Consider the following 19,517-nt stretch of genomic DNA (forward strand, 5'->3'; position numbering starts at 1 on the left):
CAGAGAGTAAGCCTGGGGGGTGGGGGAGTGGGGGCGGAGTGCCTGCAGGTTCAGGGCTGAAGTTGTGAGGAGCAGGGACCCACATGCTGAGTGCAGAGATCACCAGCAGGTGGCAGAGAAAGAAAATTTCCAAGCAGCCAAACACCAAACATTCAGAGAATTTTTCCCCTTTCCTGGGGGATGGGGTGGAGTTTATACAGGAAGAACTTATAGGAAGCCAAAATCTGCGATAGTTTCAACACACAAGTCTGGTCACAGACACAGGAAGAATGGAGGCGGGGCAGGTGAGAGAAGCATGGCCAGAGGAAGCTGGGAGACATGAAGCAAGGGGTCCGAATGTCAAACTGGTCTTAGGTGACAAGTTTTCCCTCACACAGAAGTACAGACAAAACCACACCCACATAAAGGGGGAGACTCATATCTGGGTTTGAGTTTCTGCAGGCCCTTGGTCCTGTAATCCGTAGCTTTCCTTTTAAATCCCTCTAGCTCCATCCCTTGGCTATTCCCAGGTAGGCCCCCAGCTCCCCTTCTGACCCTCCAACCCCACCCAACCCCACCAGTTTCCTCTAAGGAAACAATCTGTGGTTGAGGGCGGCGGTAGGGCCTTGGCTCCGGGCCCAGCGCCTCGGGTGCACTGAGGTTCCTGCCTGCTACACAGACGTCGTCGTCTCTTCCTGCCTTTCCGAAAAGCATCGGAGAGAGGTAGGAGGTTTGTCCTGGAGGTCTTGGTGCAGGACCTAAGGGGAAGCGGTGAGGAGGCACTGCAGGGAGCTTGGGCGCCCTTGGCACAGACACAGCCCCAGGGCCCGGGAGGCTCGCTCCTTTTCAGCGGACATCCTCTCCCTCGTCACACAGCCCATATAAAAATGAAGCAGCAGCAATTTTTATTGAGGGACCTAAACTGAAAATAGGTTTAGAACATAATTTAAAAAAATAAAACAGCAAAAGTAGCAAAAAATATATGACCTTTTTAAAAACATTTTCCTTTTTTTTTTTTTCTTTTTCGTTTTTTAATATATAGCAACTGATGCCTCCCAGCCACCAGGAGCATCTTACCCGATGGGTAAATCTCTGGTAACGACCCTTTTAAAAAGACATGTAAATATATACTCAGATTTATACACTTTGTGTTTTCTTCATAGCTATATACAAAGCCCCCAGCGTGGGGCTGGGCCCCAGGGCCACGACACTGCTCCCAGCCTTCGCCTCCCCATCCTCTGGTACCAGGTATTTGGTCAGCAAAGCAAACTAGTATTAGAATTAATAAGCCCCTGGCACCATCTCTCTGGAGCAGAGGCCGCCTTCAGCCGAGGCCTGGAGCGCTTGACCTCCCCTCGCTACCACTGTAGCCCTGAGGACAAGGCCCCCGCCACCAGAACTCAGGCTTACGGGTCACAGGAAGCAGACAAAACCAACACAGGAAAGCTCGGTCCGCTCTCGCTGGCATGCCTGCTTACCTCCCACTCCCCAGCCTCCAGGCACTGTGCCAAGGTGGCGGGGAGGGGTCTTGGTCCAACATGTGGGAGGGCACGAACTCGCCGGGAACAAGGCCCTGCCGCTCTGCACCTCTCTCACAAGCAGGTTGTGAAGAGGAGGAGGAGGAGGAGGAAGAGAGGCAAACTCTAGGGAGGGGTGAAGGCCTCAGGTAGGCAGCTGGCTCCTGCCAGCAGGAAAGGGGCAAAGGGGAAGGCAGTGAGTCCCGCAGGGAGGGGTTAGGGGGTGAGGATTACAGCGGCCGATGGGAGTCTGGGCAGGGGGGCATGTGGGTGCTAGTCAGCGTCGTTTGAGTCCACCATTGGCAAGCTGGGCTGGGTGTCGGGGCAGACAGGGTTCCTCCGGCAACGGCTCATGAGAGAAAACAGAATCCTCCCCCGAGGAGCAGGTAGAGCTTCGGGTGTCGGGAAAGCTCGGAGAGTACTGGTCCAGGGGCACAGACAGGTCCAGGTACTCCTGCGCAAGGAGAGACAGAAGATCTGGCACTCCTCCCCACGGCAGTGCGCACTCACAGAGGCCTGCCTGGGGGATGGTGGCCAAAGCTAGGATAGGACAGCCTCACCTGGTTGGAGGTCAAGGCCACAATTCGGTCCAGGTCTTCCACCAGCTGCTTGAAGGTAGGTCTCTGAGAGGGTACCGCATGCCAGCAATCCCGCATCATCATGTACCTGGGAGAGGACTGTCAAGTCAGGGAGGGAGGACCCAGGCAGGGCCGCTTTATCTAGCTAGGCCCCTTTCTCCCTCTGTTCTTCCCCCAGGGCCTGGCCCAGGACCTCAGGCATCCTCCCATACTTACAGTTCATTGGTGCAGTTACTGGGCTTGTCCATCCGATGACCCTCCTTCAGCAGCTTGAAAAGCTCCTCCACAGGCACGCCAGGATACGGGGAGCCTCCCAGAGTGAAGATCTCCCACAGGAGCACCCCAAAAGACCAGCTGTGGAGGAACACAGAGCCAGCAGGTCTCAGGGGCACAGCGCAAGGCCAGCCCAGAATCCTTTCCGTCTCCCCGGTGGCGTGTCACCCTGACCCCACCCTCCCCGAGCACAGACGTTTACGGGGAACACGAGGGCCAGCACTGGAGCTCGCACTGGCCTTCCAACCTCCACAAAGTGAACAAGGTAGGTGGACACGTCCAGTGTTTTGTTTTGTTCTCTCCAAGAGGGAAGCAGACCCCTGTCAATCCAGAGGGGCACCCAGGACTTTACTACGCTGGAATGTTCTATCCCATGTATCCCTGGCAACTGCCACTTTGAAACTCACACGTCACTCTGGTGGGTGTAGATCCGGTCAAACAAGGCCTCGGGGGCCATCCACTTCACAGGCAGCCGGCCCTGTACGTGACATAGGGAGACTGCGGGTAGCCCAAGCCCCGGTGATGCGGGGACAAGCGGGGGCGGCGGGGGGGGGGGGCGCAGTTGAGGGGCGCACACATGGGACCAGATGTGGGAAGGAGGACATGTGCTTGGCTCGTCCCACCACACCGCCTCTCAAGCAAGGCCACCTGTGCTGGGCCCCAGCCCAGAGATGGAAGTAGGAGAAAGCCCAGTGGAGTCCTGGGCAGAGGACCCATGGCCGTTCTGTCCTCAGCACTCACGTTGGTTGTCTTTTTATAGTAGTCAATGTGGTGGATGTCCCGCGCGAGGCCGAAGTCTGCGATCTTCATCACGTTGTCCTCGGTCACCAGCACATTCCTGGCAGCCAGGTCTCGGTGTATGCACTGTGGGGAGCAGAGGCCGTGGTGCGGGTGAGGAGCCGCTAGCCGCCAGCCTGTCCAGGGGCCTCGGCTCAAGCACCTGCGCTGCCCTGTGCCGCACGGGGCATCCTCCTCCCGCCACACCACTACCCCTGGACCTTTCTAGGCCGCGGCTGGGAGGTCCCTCGCTTCCACTTCAAAGGCAGCCATCGAGCACCTCCAGCTCCAGGACCCTGAATCACTGGAGCAAGCCCTCTGTATGGGGCTCCCCTGCCACTCCTCCCAGCGCATAGCTCTGGATTCGCACCCAGGAAGGCTGAACCTGGATGCTTCGGGCCAGCCAGCGTAGGAGTGTGCTCTCGAGCCCTGGCCCCCAGCTGCAGCACATCTGCACTGCGCTGGGGCTCAGACAAAGCCTCCGTTTACTGAGTACCCACACTGTACTTCACACCATCACACAAGACTCCATCCTGCCCAGCAACCATCCCACAACATATGGCTTATCATTCTTTCTTTGTGTTTGGATACCTAGAAGTAGCTGCCTGGGGCTATACCAAGTGGCAATGCACAGATCTGAACCGTATCCAGTCGGACCCGAACGCCACACCCTACATTGGCTCTCCAGACTCCAACGTCCCTGAGAGCCTAAGAGAGCACTGGCAGGCACGACTCCAGATGCCTCCAACCCCACCAGAGGACGCAAAGTCATGAACTGGAGTACCTGGAAGGCTCTGTTCCCACCCCTGCTTCAACCAGGGGAACCCTCAGATGCCATACCTTCTTGGAGGCCAGATACTCCATGCCTCGGGCCACCTGATAGGCACAGGATACCAGGTCCTTGGAGGAGAGCTGCTCCTCTGGGTTGTGGCTGGGGTTGTAACAGTACTCCAGCCCAGGGGGCCTCCGGGCCTGCAGGTACTCTCGTAGGTTGCCTTTGGAGGCATACTCCACAATGACGTACAAAGGACCTGGAGCATGGGGGTGGACTTGCCATCAGGGAGGGCAGGCAGGTGCTCGGGCTCAGGTTCACCCCCAGGAAGCCCCACCTTCAACTGCATACCACACGTTTGTTCCCTAGGCCTACCTGCCCCTTTAGGGAGCCTGGGAAATTCATTCCACTACCCCAAGAAAGCTAGGGAAATGATTCTTCCCAGCATACTCCAAGAAGCTCCTGAGCAAAGCTGGGAGGGGGGCTAATTTAAGCCATAGTGACTCACCTGGTTCTACCCACACACTATGTGTATGAGTCTAGATACGTGACTTCTCAGACGAATGCCAGAGGGCATCAGCCCAGACCCTGAGGTAACTCCAGCTACCGCTGAACTGGTTTCCCCTCTTAACCCCCTTCCATAAGCTTTGCTGAAATGCCCGGTCACTGATTACGATCTCCTCCCCAAAACACACTGTTATCCAAGGGGGAGGCCTAGGTTCTCAGCAGAGCCCCTGCGCTGACCAGGGTGGGAGAGTTGGCCTAGCTTGGCCCCTACCGTCTTGCGTGCAGGCACCCAACAGGTTGATGATGTTCTTGTGCTTCCCGATCATCTTCATCATCTCCATTTCCGAGATTAGGTCTGATAGGTCTTTCTCTGTTGCATCCGCTTTACACACAAACCAGGAGGGCACAAGACTCAGTTACTTGGAAGGGAGGACAAGAGGAGAAAAGCGAAGGGAGGGGACATGGGATGGATGCCCAAGGAGGCCCTGGTCTCAGGGACTTGCTTCTTTTTCCTCCCCATTTCACACCCCAATCGGTTTTCCCTTCCCCATTATGAGAGCTGTTGGCAACACATGCTAGGGTGTGGGGCGGAGGATGGGTAAGAAAAACCAGCTAGCTACAGTATCTAGAATGAACCCCTGACCGCAGCCCAGACTGATGTCAAGAACAAAGTGAGAATGTGGCCATGGCAGGGTTCAGAATGATGAATCCAGGCAATGCTATGCGGGCCGGGTGGCAGGTGTGCACCGTGACAGGGCACTGCACAGAATGGTGGCCCAAAAGGCCCACAGTTTGCTTGGACAAGAAGGGCTTGTTTTTGCAAGGACAGAGATATCACTTACCCTTCAACATCTTCACAGCCACTTTGGTCACACGGTTGGGTTTGTCCTTGTCCAGCCCAATGGCCTCTGCCAACACCACCTGCCCAAAGCAGCCCTCTCCCAGGGGTTTGCCTAAAACCAGCCTTTTGGGAAAACAAAGGGTGATGTGAGATGGGGCTGGTAAAATTTCAGCCTTGGAGGGACATCTCATCTCCACATCTCCAAATTCCACCCAACTGAGAGCAGAAAGTGTCAACTACTCTTTCTGGATGCATCTAGCACACCTTCACTCTGAACGGGGTGGGGGGGGGGCTTCCTCTGAAGCTGAGAGTTAAAGTATTACCTATCTCGAGGCAGCTCCCAGCGAGGGTCTTCAGGAAGCTCGTATTCAGAGACCCCGGCCAGCATGGGGGTTCCACTAGAGGAGAGCCGTGAGGGCCGAACCAGCAGAACCCCAGAGTTCATGGATGCACTGGAATCCGCTGACACCTACAGGGAAGCGTGGGGTCACCCTTCTAGCGAGGATGGGGTGGGGGAGGGGAGTGGGGGTACTGAGCCACAGCCGATTCCCACAACTCCCTGTCAGGGCTTTCCACCAGTGGCAGGGGTATGTGTCTGTTATTTGATATTCTTTCTCCACACAGAGTGGCAGAAAGACCACAAAAGGTCTGAAGATCTAAGTTCAAAAATAGACTTATTTTTGCCACCAGCTACCCTTTTCACTCACCTCTAATAGGAGCAGACCAAATCTATCTCTTCTAGACCGACATTTTGTAACCTATCATTGCAATCACAACTCTACTCTTGACCCCATTCTTTGTGAAAACCCTGCCTCAAATTATGCATCCCTTCCCCCTTTTCTGAAGATTTTATTTATTTATTTCGGAGAGAGACAGCAAGAGAGCAGGAGCAGCAGGGAGGGGCAGAGGCATAGAGAGAAGCAGGCTCCCCACTGAGCAGGGAGCCCAATATGGAGCTTGATCCCAGGACCCTGGGATCAAGACCTGAGCAGAAGGCTGACACCTAACCTACTGAGCAACCCAGTTATCCAGAATTATGGATTCCTAACTCCCAAAGTACCCTCCAGAATCAGCCCAGCTCCAAAGGAATGTTCCCTCCTTTCACACGCCTTCACCCTCTCTGTTCCATTTCCTTGGACAAGAGGAGGGTGGCATCCTGGCAGCTGCCTCAGGTCCTCTCCACTCTATCTCTGTACCTCTAACTGGCCCTCAGGGACCCTTTAAAAGTGCAACCAGAGTTGCACATTCAGCCCAGGTAGGACCTTCTCCCGATCCATGTGCTGGGTGAGCAGGGGGCTTGCAGCTGGGGTATGGTGGGCACCGAATTCATGGGCTAGAACTGCTTGGAACCCAACCCTGGAGCACTCGGGACAGTCCCCTGACCCTGGCCCAGAAGCTAGGAAGCAAAGCTAGAAGTGGCAGGTTGGGGACAGAAGAGAGGGCAGGGCATCCGCAGGTCCTGGAGGAGCCCCCGGGGAGGGGCGCAAGGATAGAAGGCGGTGAGGAGTGTGCAAATCCCCTATCTACTTTCTGTTACCTGTCTGCGCAGAGGGATGCTCTTGGCCAGCTTGTGCACGGCCATCTGGCTGTGGAAGTCGCTCTTCTTGGTGCCACTCTTCATCTTGTAGATGATGACAGAGCCAACCATGCAGGAGATGAGGAAGGCCCCTGTGCAGTAGATGATGATCTCCAGGTATAGGGGCGAGGTCATCACCGCGGGCCTCTCTTCCAGGGCTGAGTCAGTGTGAACAGGGTATTAGCAGGCTCTAGAGGCCCAGATCACCAGGGTCCCAGCTTCGTAAGAAAGACCACCCCCACCTCCTTTCATCAGAATTTTCAGGGCAGAAAAGAACCAAGCCAGGTCCCAGCCGGGACTGAGGTCTGGCACTAAGCAGATCAGTCAGCTTGTGATCTCTGAGTCTTCCTGATCCCGACTCGAATCCCCCAAGGGGGATGGACTAGAACTATCTTGCCACTTAAGGCCCATCCTCATTCATTCAGGAGCCCGCCTTGCTCAGCTGGACTGCTGAGATTGCCGGGGACCAGGGATCCCACAAGGATTTTCTCAGTCTCTTCACGGAAACCCGGTCCTTCTCCGCAGGGCCCCAGCACTACATGTAACCCCTGGTACATGGGACAGAGGAACCACTTAGGAGTCTGTTGTCCCTGACAGCCCAAGGGCATCTTCATTTCCATGTGCCATAGCACCTGACATACAGCAACGCATTGTGAGTTCAAGGAGGGAGAAGAGGGAGGGATCCAGTCTGTGTCCTGGGTCCTTATCTTCTGCCCATGCTGCCTGGGTCAGGTCAGACACATAAATATTTGTACCTAGCTAAACCACAGGCAAAACTAACTTCATTTCCCACCATGTCTGTACTGCTTGAGATGAGCATGTCTACTTTGCTGCGCTTAAGGATTCTACTCAGGCCCCAACTCCTAAAACCGAAGGAGGAAATTGGGGAGGGGCACTGTTTTCTTCTCTTCTCCCACCTTCCATTTAGAATTCAGCCTGCTCCCACAAAAGCCCATCCAGCTGAAACTCCTGTTCCCTTATACACGGGGGGACAAGGAGGCTTCCCGGACACCCCTTCCCCACCAGATTGAATGCCCCTCTTCCTTGCATGGCTTTCTTCTAAAGAAACCAGCCAGCCACAGAGGCAGGCACTCCAGGGGCCTCCCCAGAGAGGCACCAGTGTGACCCCAGATGGAGCCTGAAGAAACCCCCAGAAGCCCAACAAGGAGGCAGCAGAGCTGGTAACAGGAAGAAGTGTTTCTGTTTTTCTCTCTCCCCGGTATGGACAAACGAAGACAACCAAGTGGGAGCACACACGGAACAAAGACAGCAACGGGATAAAAACAGAACACTTCTCTGCCTCAAGCAGGGGTCAGACCCTGCTGGCCAGGCAGGGCAGAGGAAGAGAGAGAGACAGGAGGGCAGTGTCAGCACCGTGCCCAGACCCACGTGCAGGACACTCAAGAGGCAGTGATCACCAGCCCCACCACCTGAGCAGGCTGTAGGCTCCTTCCTTCCCAGCCCAGCACACACACCTCCCTTCCGGGAGCCCAAGAGGATACATGGGCAGCATGGAGTCCCCTATGGCTTCCAGAGTCAGGCCTCACTTAAAGCTCCACTTCCCGCATCTGGGTGGATGGAGACTCTCCTCCTGAGATCAGAAGATGACGGGGGGGGGGGGGGGGGCCGCCCTCTTCCTGATAAGCAACAAGCCTCTCTTTAGAGATGCCTACATCCGGTTAGAGGCGGCAGCCCAGGCCTCTCTTGAGGCCTCTGGAGCCAGCAAAAAAGGATCAGACTAGTCGGGGAAGGCTGCTAGGCCCAAGGAGGGAAGGAGCCTGCCCTGCACGAGAGCCCAGCTGCAGGTTAGCTCCAGATTCCACGCATGCATTGCACTGGCCAAGGGGGAGAGCCAGATGCGGGTATGCAGGTGGGAGGCCTCCGTGTTCCTGCAAAACGAGGACAGCTCCTGGGAGAGCCGAGGGGATTCGACCCTCAAGCTTTCAGACAAATCGCCAGGGCCACCTGCTGGCCCCCAGGAGCCCACCCCTCTACCTCTCCCGGCTCTGTGTCTCCCCCAGCCCCACAATGCATGCTCCCCCCGTGCCCGTGGCGAGGGCAGGACATCGAGAGGAGAAGTACAGTGTATACCTTCCAGAACGGTCAACCATGCAGAGTGATGGGACAGTCCGATAGAGTTACCCGCCAAGCACGTATACTCCCCCGCGTCCTCAAAGGAGACATTCCTTAAGTGGAGCACTTCCATCTCTTTGTCGGTGGTATTAACTCCGGCAGTCTAGAAGAGACAACGGAAGCAAAATGGACAAGCACAGGACATGAGACCTCTCAGAGACACACAGAGGAAGGGAGGGAGGAAAAGAAGTGGGGGGGGAACCGGAGGAAGAAATGCTCCCCAGCGTCTCCTTTGCAACAAGGAACCAACAAAAACCACCAGGCAGCTAGACCTGTTAGAGGAAGACAGTGAGACCCTGAGGGAGGGGCTCTGCAGACTTGAGACGCCGCTGGCTGGTTACGACCCTTCACCAGATGCTGGCAGCCCCTGGCCCGTCCAAGCATGCGGGCGGGCGGCGGGCAGCATGGAGAAATGGGGCCCGGCGACGGGGGCTGTTTGGTTTCAGGTAGAGAAAGTCAGAAGGCACACACAGGAGGGATGGATGGGTGCTGCAGTCACACGTGCATGCACTCACACACGCGAACACACACGCAAACGCACGCACAGCCTGCTGGTTTGCAAGGGGACGCCCGGCCCCTTCTCTTCTCCACCACTCAAACCTCCATCTGCACTGTTGTTCAGCGCGTGGCCAGACCGAACCCACAAATGCACACACAGCCAAGGAGCACACACAAGGCACAGAGGGAACAGACACCAACACAGGACCAAACCAAAGCAGCCTCCCAGGCCGGGTATTTTTCCATGGCTCTGGGCTCTAGAAGTACAGCAGGGTGACAGGGAGAGTCGGGTGCTGGCTTCCCCATCTGCCCCAGCAACATGGGGCCTGAACCACACTCCCAGCACAGGGCCCCATCCAGCTCCCCATTACCTTTTGCCACAGGTCTGGTGACAGTGAGCCACGCAGACTGGCTAGCTTCACCAATATAATTGGAAACCTTACACACATACTCCCCGCTCTGGGCCTCTGTCACATTGAACAGGGTCAGCACCTCCGCATCCGAGCTATTAATCCCCGAATGCTAGAACAAACCAACGACAAGCCAGTCAGTGGGGCACACAGAGACGTGGCCAGACTTCGCTCCCATGTAAGGTTAAGGCAGGCCCAGGGAGCTGAGGCAAGGGAGACGGCAGTGAGATTTACCATCTTTCCCTTCTCAGTAGGACAAAACTGGACTTCGAAGGCCCAAAGCATCTGACTGAAAAAATAAACTTGAAAATGGCTGCCCCTAGTCACACGTTGTATCTGTGTCAGGCCCGCTCGTCTGGGTCTAGGGCAGGTACTCTCAAGGGAGCCAAAAGCCAAGGGCCAAGGCCACGGCCTCGTTCTCTGACACAGCGGTTTCAGCACCAGTAGTGAAGAGAAGGGATGGCCGTAAAACTCTGGGAGGGCCAAGCCAGGGGAGGAGGAGGTCTAACTCTAGGACCAGAGTTAGCCAGCCCCCGGTTACTTCTTGTTGCGAGATCCACTGGGGGGAATTAGGCAATTACCTTCCCTGGATTAGTGGAGCATTCGGGGACAATGACAGTCTGGGAGTGAGAGGAAAAGGAAGAGAAGGCCATTACTCCTGATGCTGTTTACAATCTACCTGCAGCCCTTGCTTTTCCAACACAATTAAGAATCATGCCCTTATCGTTCACTCACTCGCCAGAAAGGACATGACTTGGGAGATAGGGTGGAAGCTGGGAAATGCTTGCTGGAAAGGCTTTGGTCCTGGGCAATGAAAAATCAGGAGTCCAAATGCCTTCCCTGAAAATAGCTGAGCCAAAAGCCTGAGCAAAGTCACTCTCATGGCTCTCCAGAAACCAGCAGTGGCCTCCCCACCCCTCAGTTCCCACTGCACAGCCACTCTGTGACCTGTCGCTAGCTCTGGGGAATGTGGCTAGGTCCCTATTTAAAAAACGGAACATGTGCCTGAAGGGTAAGTGATGCATCCCAGTCACTGGTACTAAGACTGACCATCACCACTGGGGACCAGGGAGATACAGGTCTCCTTCCCAGCACCCAGCCCACAGGGACCGGGGCCTAGATTACCTTCAAGATCTGGACATAAGGCAGGTTGTCTGGACCAATCTTACTCCCATTCACCTCGATGTGCTTTAGCCACTGGATATGGGGCTGTGGGTCACTGTACACCTTACACATGAATTCCACATTGCTGCCCAGGGCCACGGTCTTGTTGGCAGGCAACCCTGCTTGCAGGATGGGCCGGTGAGGGGACCGCTCTGTGGAGCAAGAGACAGAAGAGACTCATGAGGCCCTGCCATGGCCCGCTTCTGGCTGGGACGCTGACAGAGGGCGTCCCCAAGACCGCCAAAGAGAAGTGAGCTCCCTTTGGCTTTTCCAGTGAGCAGAGCATTTCCAGTCTCTGCCAAGCCTTAGCCCCATGACTCAGAGCCGGGAGAAGGAAGAAGGTCTTCCTCCGCACGGCCATGCATCCATTTTCACAGGCACCAGAAGTCTCTCCTGCCTTAAATGGAGACCCTATCACTTTGGTCACACCCCAGTCCTCCCTAACAAAAATTACACAGAGGAGCTTAGACTTGCTCCTGCAAGTGTGGCCCAAGAACAGCAGCACCAGCAGCACTCAGAGCTCACCAGCCGTGCCGAATCTCTGGTCTTTTCCGGCTGGACCAGAAGCTTCTCTTTATGCCATGTCCTCAAAGCCAAGACAGAATGCTGGTGGGGCAGCTCTTACCGTAAGATCTCTAGAGAATGAGGGGCTGCCGCAGCAGTACGGAGAGCTGTGCTGGGCCTCCTCGAGATTCCTGCGATGCCCCACAGTTGGCACAGGGCTGGGGTCCAGCACTACTGAGCCTCCGTCTGCTCTTCTGTGGAGCAGGAAGCATCGTGCCAACCTCGCAAGGCCCATGAGAACTGCTGGGGCCCAAGCCCCCACCCCCCAGCAGACTGTCCACGAAGCAGCAGCCACCGCAATGCCGTGTGACCCCCGCTCTGGTCACCCCTCACAGGACACCAGCCACAACACCTTTCACCTTTCAGGAGCCAGAGCAGCGTCCAAACCTCTCAACTAAATGCACAAACCGGGCACGAAACCAGCTTCAGGTGATAGAGCTAACAGATGTCTGTGTCAGCCTGGACACTCTGGCCATTCTCTCCAAGCCCTGCTCTCTTTCCTCGCAGCTCCTCTCACCCTGTCACCACGGCCTTCTTACCCACAACGTCGAGCTGGTAGGTGTGGTTAATGCTGCCATATTCATTCTCCACGATGCACGTGTAGTTGCCCTTATCCGAAGGCACCACGGAATCCATTATGATGCTCCAGGTGGCGTAACGGACCTGAGGGGAGACATGCCAGAGCACTCCACTGCGGGTCTGGAGGAGAACGGAGGCAGAAGCGCCCGGTGGCACTTACCCTCCAGTCCCAGCCCAGGGCCCCCTGCAGCATGTGGGCCAGGACAGGGCAGAGACCACCCCCTGGCCCCGCCCCCAGTCCACGTGTACTGAAAGAACCCATCAGGCGCATGGGCGGGCATAAGGAACTCTGGACATCCGCCTGCAGCAGCCAGGGCCACCTGCTCTCTGACCTATGTGCCTCCCGCCTTCTCCCAAATGCAGCAGGCTCTTCCCACTCTGCCCCTCCCGGAGTCCAGCCCAGTATGCCTCTGACCTCTTCTTCCAAGAACCCTCTCCTCCTGCCCAACCTTGGGTCAGAATGGTTCTCACTATCCCTCTGGGTCCCTGATCACAGCCCACTTTTTGTGACAAGTGTTTAAGGATGCATGCCCTCCTGTTAGACTGGAAATTCTCTGTGGTCAGGAACACTGCCCTATTATCACATGGCAGTGCCTTGCACACGGCAAGTGTTGCATAAATTACTTTAAAATGTTTCCCGATTTTTCCTGATCTCTGCTTTCCTTTTCTTCTTAAAGATTTTTTTTTTTTTTTTTTTAAAGTAATCCCAGGGTGCCTGGGTGGCTCAGTGGGTTAAAGCCTCTGCCTTCGGCTCAGGGGATGATGCCAGGGGCCTGGGATCCAGCCCCGCATCAGGCTCTCTGCTCAGCAGGGAGGCTGCTTCCCTTCCTCTCTGCCTACTTGTGATCTCTGTCAAATAAATAAATAAAATCTTAAAAATAAATAAATAAATAAATAAAGCAATCTCTACACCCAACGTGGGGCTCGAACTTACAACCCTGGGATCAGGAATCGCACACTCACCAACTGAGCCAGCCACGTACCCCAATCTCTGCTTTCCTTGTACAAGATTAATGGCAAAAAAGCAGCAAGGTGAGATGGGACAGAAGGATGATCAGAGTCTAAAGAAGGGATTAAGGAGGAAGAAGTTCTTCCTAGAGACGTAAATGGGCAAAGGATGCAGACAGACCATTCACACAGCAGGAAACAAAAATCGCTGATTAATATATGAAAATCTGAAGTCTGCTAACAAGCAGAACAATACATAAGAGAAGAGTGAGGTACTTTTCTCATCAAAGTTGTTGGCTCAGGTATGGGGAACTTGCCATTCCCATTGAACTAATTTTTTCTTTTGGGAAAGTAATTGTTACCATAATATAATAAAATTTAAAAATCACACTCCTGCTCATTACATCATCCTCCATTAAAGCAAATATCACAATAAGTAAAATATCAAATCTTCCTGATGTACTCGGAACTCTACTGCCCAGTACACTTTCTGGAAAGACATGTGTTCAGGAAATGTTCATGTAAAAAGAAATAAATGAATGAGTAAAATTACCTAATTACTGGAGGAGAAAAAAGTGATGCAAAATATGCATGAAGGGCTTAAAAAAATTCTTATACTTGGTCTAGTAACTTCACTCTTAAGCAATCTTTAAAAACACAAAGATTTAGGGACGCCTGGGTGGCTAAGTTGGTTGGGGAGCTGCCTTCGGCTCAGGTCATGATCCCAGTGTGCTGGGATCGAGTCCCACATCGGGCTCCTTGCTCGGCAGGGAGCCTGATTCTCCCTCTGCCTCTGCCTTCCATTCTGTCTGCCTGTGCTCGTGCTCTCTCTCCCTCTCTCTCTCTGACAAATAAATAAATAAAATCTTAAAAAAAAAAAGATTTATGTACAAAGATATTCACCATAATATAATTTATAACAATGAAAAACCAGAAAATGACAAATACCACAAAACAGGTCGTTACATTATGAGACATTTTAGTAATGAAATACTATGCAGCCATGAAAAATTATCTCTCAACCACATGGCGAAAGACTCATGTTATAATGTTAACAAGCGACAAGAAATTATATCACTGTGATTGTATAAAAACCATATACATAGAAAAAAAAGACTGAAAAGGTTTGTGTTTTGTGAGAGCGAGCACACAAGGTGGGGGGCAGGGCAGAGGGAGAGAGAATCTCAAGCAGGCTCCACGCCTAGTGTGGAGCCCGATGAGGGGCTTGATCTCCCAACTCTGAGATCATGAGCTGAGCAGAGTTGGACGGTTAACACTGAGCCACCCAGGTGCTCCAAGACTGAAAAGATTTTAAAGCTTCATTTGCAGTTTCTTGTACCTGAAATTTTTCTAAAGTGCACTGCTTTTATAGTTAGAAATCATTAAACAATGACACATAACAGGGATTTTCCAAGTAGCTTCTCCTGTTCCTCCTACGCCAACTTTCATATATACACACGTACCTTGTAGCCTCCAATCCTGTGGTCAGGTTTGAATTCTTTGCCATTTTTCAACCAGCGCAGTGTGGGGTTGGGAGTCCCACTGGAAGGGCATTTGAACTTCACAGTTTTGGCAGCCGGCACCGCATGCAATTTCTTTTCCATCTTTTCTGGGGATGTCCAGTATGGAGCCACGGCTGCCCAGGGAAAGCCAACAGAGAGAGGCAGGGGCCAGTCAGGCTCAGGAGTAGGAGCCTCGGCCAGGACCCGGGGGTGTCCTGCCTATCTGCCCAACACTTGTGAACAGTGCCTGCTCTAACCAGGGCACCCCAAGGCTAAGCATCATGACCCCATGTGTCCTCTCCTCCCATTCTCCCAACAATCATCCAAGCCTCCCCCTTCCCACTTAAACCCAACACCCGGCCCAAAGGGCAGTAAGGTAGGAAACAGTGTCTCACGCATACGGTTTGGTTTGGTGTTATCTGTCTCTTTCTCCTCCGAAGAGGAGTCATCATCGTCGTCGTCATCCTCCGAGGAGGGGAGAGCATCTATGGGAAGCAGAAGGGGGCACTGAGGTCCCTTCGAAGGAAAAGGGCTCACTAGGTTTCCATCCCTATCAACAGCCGGCCATGGACACAAGGCCAGTCCGGTTACAGACCATTGCAGGTGCCCGTCCCCCTACTGGACCCCAGTCCCATCCTGCCCTCAGTGACAGTCGCTCTGCAGGATGGAAACGTCATAGAACTGCAAGCTCTATGCCTGTCCCCCACCTTCCCCATCCCAGCACAGTGCCCCTCTGTCCAGAAGCCTCAAGACTGGCCAGTTCCATCAGGGGCAGCTGGTCCTCTCAAATTCCATCCCACCCTGCATTCAGAGGTTCTCGAAACTCAGCACCACCCGCATGTGCTGGCTCTCAGGACGAGCAGCCAGGGAAACGATGTGTCTCCTTCTCGAGAAACCCAGACAGGTCTAGGCACACTATGGCCAGAAGCCACTTCTACAGCCATGGACCAAATAATTTCTAGTTGGGATTTTTCCACCACACGTGTGCTAACGTTTGGGGCTGCCCTTCATAACCAGAGCAGAGAGGGAGCCCACCACAGTCCACAGCTGCCAACACTTCTCCGCAAGGATCCACTCCTTTTAAAAGGCTTGACTCACATGTGGTCACCAAATAGCGTTCATGCCAGATCTTTTTCCAGTCCCTCCTAATGCTTTTGGGGGTCTAGAGGGAAATAAAGGAGGCAAGTCCTTCAACTGGGGGCAGGTTCTAAATGATGCCTGGAGGAGAGGTGATGCCCAGCCCTCACCCTGGATTTGCACACATGGTGTAAAGAAAATTTCAGCTCTTCTTTGTTTAACCCTAGAGTTGTATAAAAGTCGTGTTCTAGAAGTGGCAGATTCCCAAAGTCACAGAGCTCTGGGGTTCCCTGGCTGCCCTTAATACAGCTCCAGAAGCTGGAGGACAGATGTTTTCCATGAAGCCTGGGAGTATGGCGGTGCACCTGGATCCTTCCCATCACAGTAGGGACCCACCTCACCACACAGTCCGGGGCTCTAACCCCTGAGCCAAGTACCAAGTCCAAATGGCAAGGGAATGACAGAATGGAAGCTGGCCGAGTCCCAGGTAGCACCTGGAGATCTGGGCAAGCGATGGTGGAAAAAATCAGTGTCTGACTGACCCAAGTGTATCAGCAGTCACTTCTAAGGCGGATCCTGGAAGGCCAGATCTCTGACCTGAGGCCTACACCAGCCGGTCACCCCTGAGAGCTAAGCCACGCGGCGGGCGGGGAGCAGTGTTAGTGGGCAGCAGTTTCCGAAGCAGAGTGGGGGCAGATCTTGAAGGGGCGGAGGTTCGCCTCCCCCTGAAACCAGCAGAGAGGGGGGGAGGGATGGATCTGGGGAGAGGGGGAGGGCAGGCTTTGCTACCAACCTGAGACATTGACGGAGAAGTAGGTGGTGTCACTGCCCGAGGGGCTGCTGGTCACACAAGCGTAGAGGCCGGAGTCGGCAGGCACGGAGTCCCGCACCTCCACCTCCTCCCCTGTGATGCGGGTACGGTTGCTTTCCACCAGCTGCACCCCGTCCCGCAGCCAGTTGATGCTCTGGACATCGTCCCGCAGCCGACAGCGAAGCTGCAGCGGGTCACCAGGGTGGACCAGGAAGGACTCCACTTCCACGGGGGCTCCCCAGGGCTGGGCTGCAGCCACCCACGGGGGCCGGGAAGAGGAACCGAGGATGGGGCAGCAAGAGGGGGAGAGGGAAGAGGGAGAGAGACAAAGGGAGTTAGGCTAGGCGAGCCGCAGGGAGCTGCGACATCCCGGGGGCTACAGAGCTAGGAGGAGGGAACGGGGTGGGGGTCAGTGGGGGACAGCTGGCCCCTGGAACCCCACCTCTTCTTCTCTACCTGACTCCCCCAAAAAGGGCAAAAGAAGAAAGAGGCAAAGCCAGGAAGCAGCCACAGCAGCATTAAGCAGTTGACTTTCATTTCTCTCCATTCAAGGGGGGTGGGGAAGGGGAGGAAGGCCAGTCCTCCCCCCAATCTCCCCACACCAGGGCTTCTTTGTGTCCAGAATGCCCCTCCCTGCACACTCGGTTCTTTGCCAAGAGTGGTCACTTCCCAGGAGAACACCCCATTCCTTTGGGCTAGGCCCGCCTCAGCACTTTCCCTAGTAACAGCTGAGCAAACCCAGTCCCTCAAAAATCCAACAGCCCCCACCTAAAGGAGAGAGAAGGTAGTTTGTCAACAGGGGCTCTCGGGTCCAGTGATCCGGCAGGGAGGGGTCTGGGCCCTCAGTGAGTCCTATGTGTAAGACGTGAAAGTGGAAGAGCTGGCCCAAGGAGAGGTCAGCTCAGGGGAACCTCTGGCTAACAGGTGTCAGGCCAGAGGATTCAGAGCTTTTGAGTCTATTAGGAGCGGACGCCTGCAGCTGCCACCAAGCCCACACTTGCTCTGGCTACAGCAGCCCTTGCACACAAAGCTCCTTTCTCCTCGTCCCACTGCCGGGCTCCCCCCCCCGTCCCCCCCCCCCCCCCCCCCCCCCGTCAAGCCCCCGCCTTCCCCGCCCCCAACACACTGTCACACACATTTGCTCCCCCTCACCTCTCCTGCCCTGGATCCCGGGTGCTGCATGGCTCAACAGAGCCCATCCCTCTCACGACCAGCAACTGGGCACTGGGCACTGACAAAGAAGGCCTGAGGCCAGGCACGCCCTGGAGGCCACTGTCCCGGACTGTTACCTGCTCCTGGGCACCCGCTCTTTACTAGCCAGGGGGAAATGCAGCTTCTATTTCCATTCAGGATGCTCAGGGGCGCTCCCTCCCCGCATCTCTGCCCATTGAAGCCCTCTGACCACAAAAAAAGTGCACCTGGGGGTGCCTGGGTGGCTCAGTATGTTAAAGCCTCTGCCTTCCGCTCAAGTCAAGATCTCAGAGTCCTGGGATGGAGCCCCACATCGCATGGGGCTCTCAGCTCAGCAGGGAGCCTGCTTCCTCCTCTCTCTCTGCCTGCCTCTCTGCTTACTTGTGATCTCTGTCAGATAAATAAATAAAATCTTAAAAAAAAAAAAAAGTGCACTTGTTTTGGCTCCTATCCACCACCTGACATGTCTCCTGGGAGCCTTCTTTCATTCTCAGCCCCCCACGCCCCAGTTAACCATCAGCGGGCTCAGCCAGGACTCCTTGCAGGTCCCCAAAGTAGGAGCCCCAGAAACACACACTTTCTCCCATCCCCGCACCCCAGGGCCCTTGGAGGCCCATGTCCTGCCAGCTCTCAGCTGCCCTCCAGGCCTCTGCCTGGCTGGGGATTCTGCCTCAAAGCCTCTTCTAGCTCCCAGTCTGGGTCAGGTGCCCTCCCACTGCACTGCACACTGAAGGAAAGTCCCCAGGATGGGGATGACACCCAGTACAGTGTCTGGCACTCAAAGAGTTGCCTAATAAATGCTTGTGAACAATGCACAAAAGGACATAGGCACTGCCTCCTCCTCTTCCTTTTTAAACCTTCTTTTCTCCTTCTCTAATCCTCACTGTAACCAACTCTGGAGTTTATCCAGGTTTTTGCCAGAAACCTTACAAATGAAGGAAATGAGCCCCTCGGGCATCAGCCAGCACCAGGGACTAACAGCTGCTTTCCTCAGAGGGGCCAAGGGAGTAGGCCCTGACCCTCTTCAACCCAAGGGCTGTCTTAAATACTGGGTATGTGTGAGTCATCAAAGTGGGGGCGCTGCTTCAAAAGGGTTTGGAAGCCACTAGGCTAACAGTCATTTATATTTCTGTGAATCAGGTCAAGAGGAACACCACAAAGGTGAGCAGAGACCACATAACTGATTAAAAATAAGCTTTTGTGGGTCTTAAAAAAAAGTTATTCTTTCCATTTTTAATGGTTTGTGGTTTTGCCAAAAGAAGGGAGAAGAAAAGCAGTTCAGACTTGACCCTTAAGGAAAACAGGAGACACTCCTATTGATCAAATCTCCACTCCCTCCAATGACCTCACTGATTAAATATTTTGCAGCTCCTAATCTTTACAAGCCGTTGGTCAAATAGTCAACTCAGTAAACTCAAATTCTTAGCCTCTGGCATCACAGCCTCTTTTGGCAGGACCAGGGGACAAAGAGGTGGTAAGGACAACATGGGCACTTCCCTGAGAGAAAGCAGCAAAGGGACACTGGCCTGGCTGAGACCAGCTCTGGCTGATTCTAGTTTGGATCCCCAACACAACTTACGGGGGTGTATGAAAAGTCTCAAGGACCAGCTTTCTTTTCCCTGCCACTCGGAGTTCCAGCTCCCTCGGAGGCTCTAAGCCTTGGTGTGCTCTGTCCCTTTATTCTCCTCCTCAAGATCCTGCACCATAAAATCAAAACCCCTGCTTGGCATTCAAGGCTCTCCTTCCGCACAGAGCCTTCTTCTCCCTACCTTCCACTTCAAGGCTGGCTGTTCTCCAGACCAACTGCACTCTCTCCTCAC

General features: G+C 54.4%; 1 protein-coding gene across 9 annotated transcripts in view; it reads right to left on the reverse strand.

Moving 5' to 3' along the window:
* Positions 1-861: 861 nt before the first annotated feature.
* FGFR1 (fibroblast growth factor receptor 1) overlaps positions 862-19,517 on the reverse strand; it is a 46,632-nt gene continuing 27,976 nt past the window's right edge. For 2 of the 9 annotated variants that reach the window (XM_032838087.1, XM_032838094.1), the window contains exons 3-18: positions 16,489-16,755; positions 15,020-15,103; positions 14,580-14,752; positions 12,129-12,252; positions 10,987-11,177; positions 8,912-9,056; positions 6,776-6,978; positions 5,568-5,713; positions 5,246-5,367; positions 4,675-4,785; positions 3,965-4,155; positions 3,089-3,211; positions 2,755-2,825; positions 2,291-2,428; positions 2,057-2,162; positions 862-1,950 (exon numbers count right to left, since the gene is read on the reverse strand). In XM_032838087.1, the coding sequence (XP_032693978.1) occupies positions 1,774-1,950; positions 2,057-2,162; positions 2,291-2,428; positions 2,755-2,825; positions 3,089-3,211; positions 3,965-4,155; positions 4,675-4,785; positions 5,246-5,367; positions 5,568-5,713; positions 6,776-6,978; positions 8,912-9,056; positions 10,987-11,177; positions 12,129-12,252; positions 14,580-14,752; positions 15,020-15,103; positions 16,489-16,755 (2,372 nt within the window). In that variant the 3' untranslated portion in view covers positions 862-1,773. Of the gene's footprint in view, positions 1,951-2,056; positions 2,163-2,290; positions 2,429-2,754; positions 2,826-3,088; positions 3,212-3,964; positions 4,156-4,674; positions 4,786-5,245; positions 5,368-5,567; positions 5,714-6,775; positions 6,979-8,911; positions 9,057-10,986; positions 11,178-12,128; positions 12,253-14,579; positions 14,753-15,013; positions 15,104-16,488; positions 16,756-19,517 lie in introns of all 9 variants that reach the window. The other 7 variants (XM_032838086.1, XM_032838092.1, XM_032838089.1 and 4 more) reach the window with 6 other exon arrangements.

This window comes from Lontra canadensis, unplaced genomic scaffold, assembly GCF_010015895.1.
Source record: "Lontra canadensis isolate GAN:19392208 unplaced genomic scaffold, GSC_riverotter_1.0 scaffold101, whole genome shotgun sequence".
Lineage (NCBI taxonomy): Eukaryota > Metazoa > Chordata > Mammalia > Carnivora > Mustelidae > Lontra > Lontra canadensis.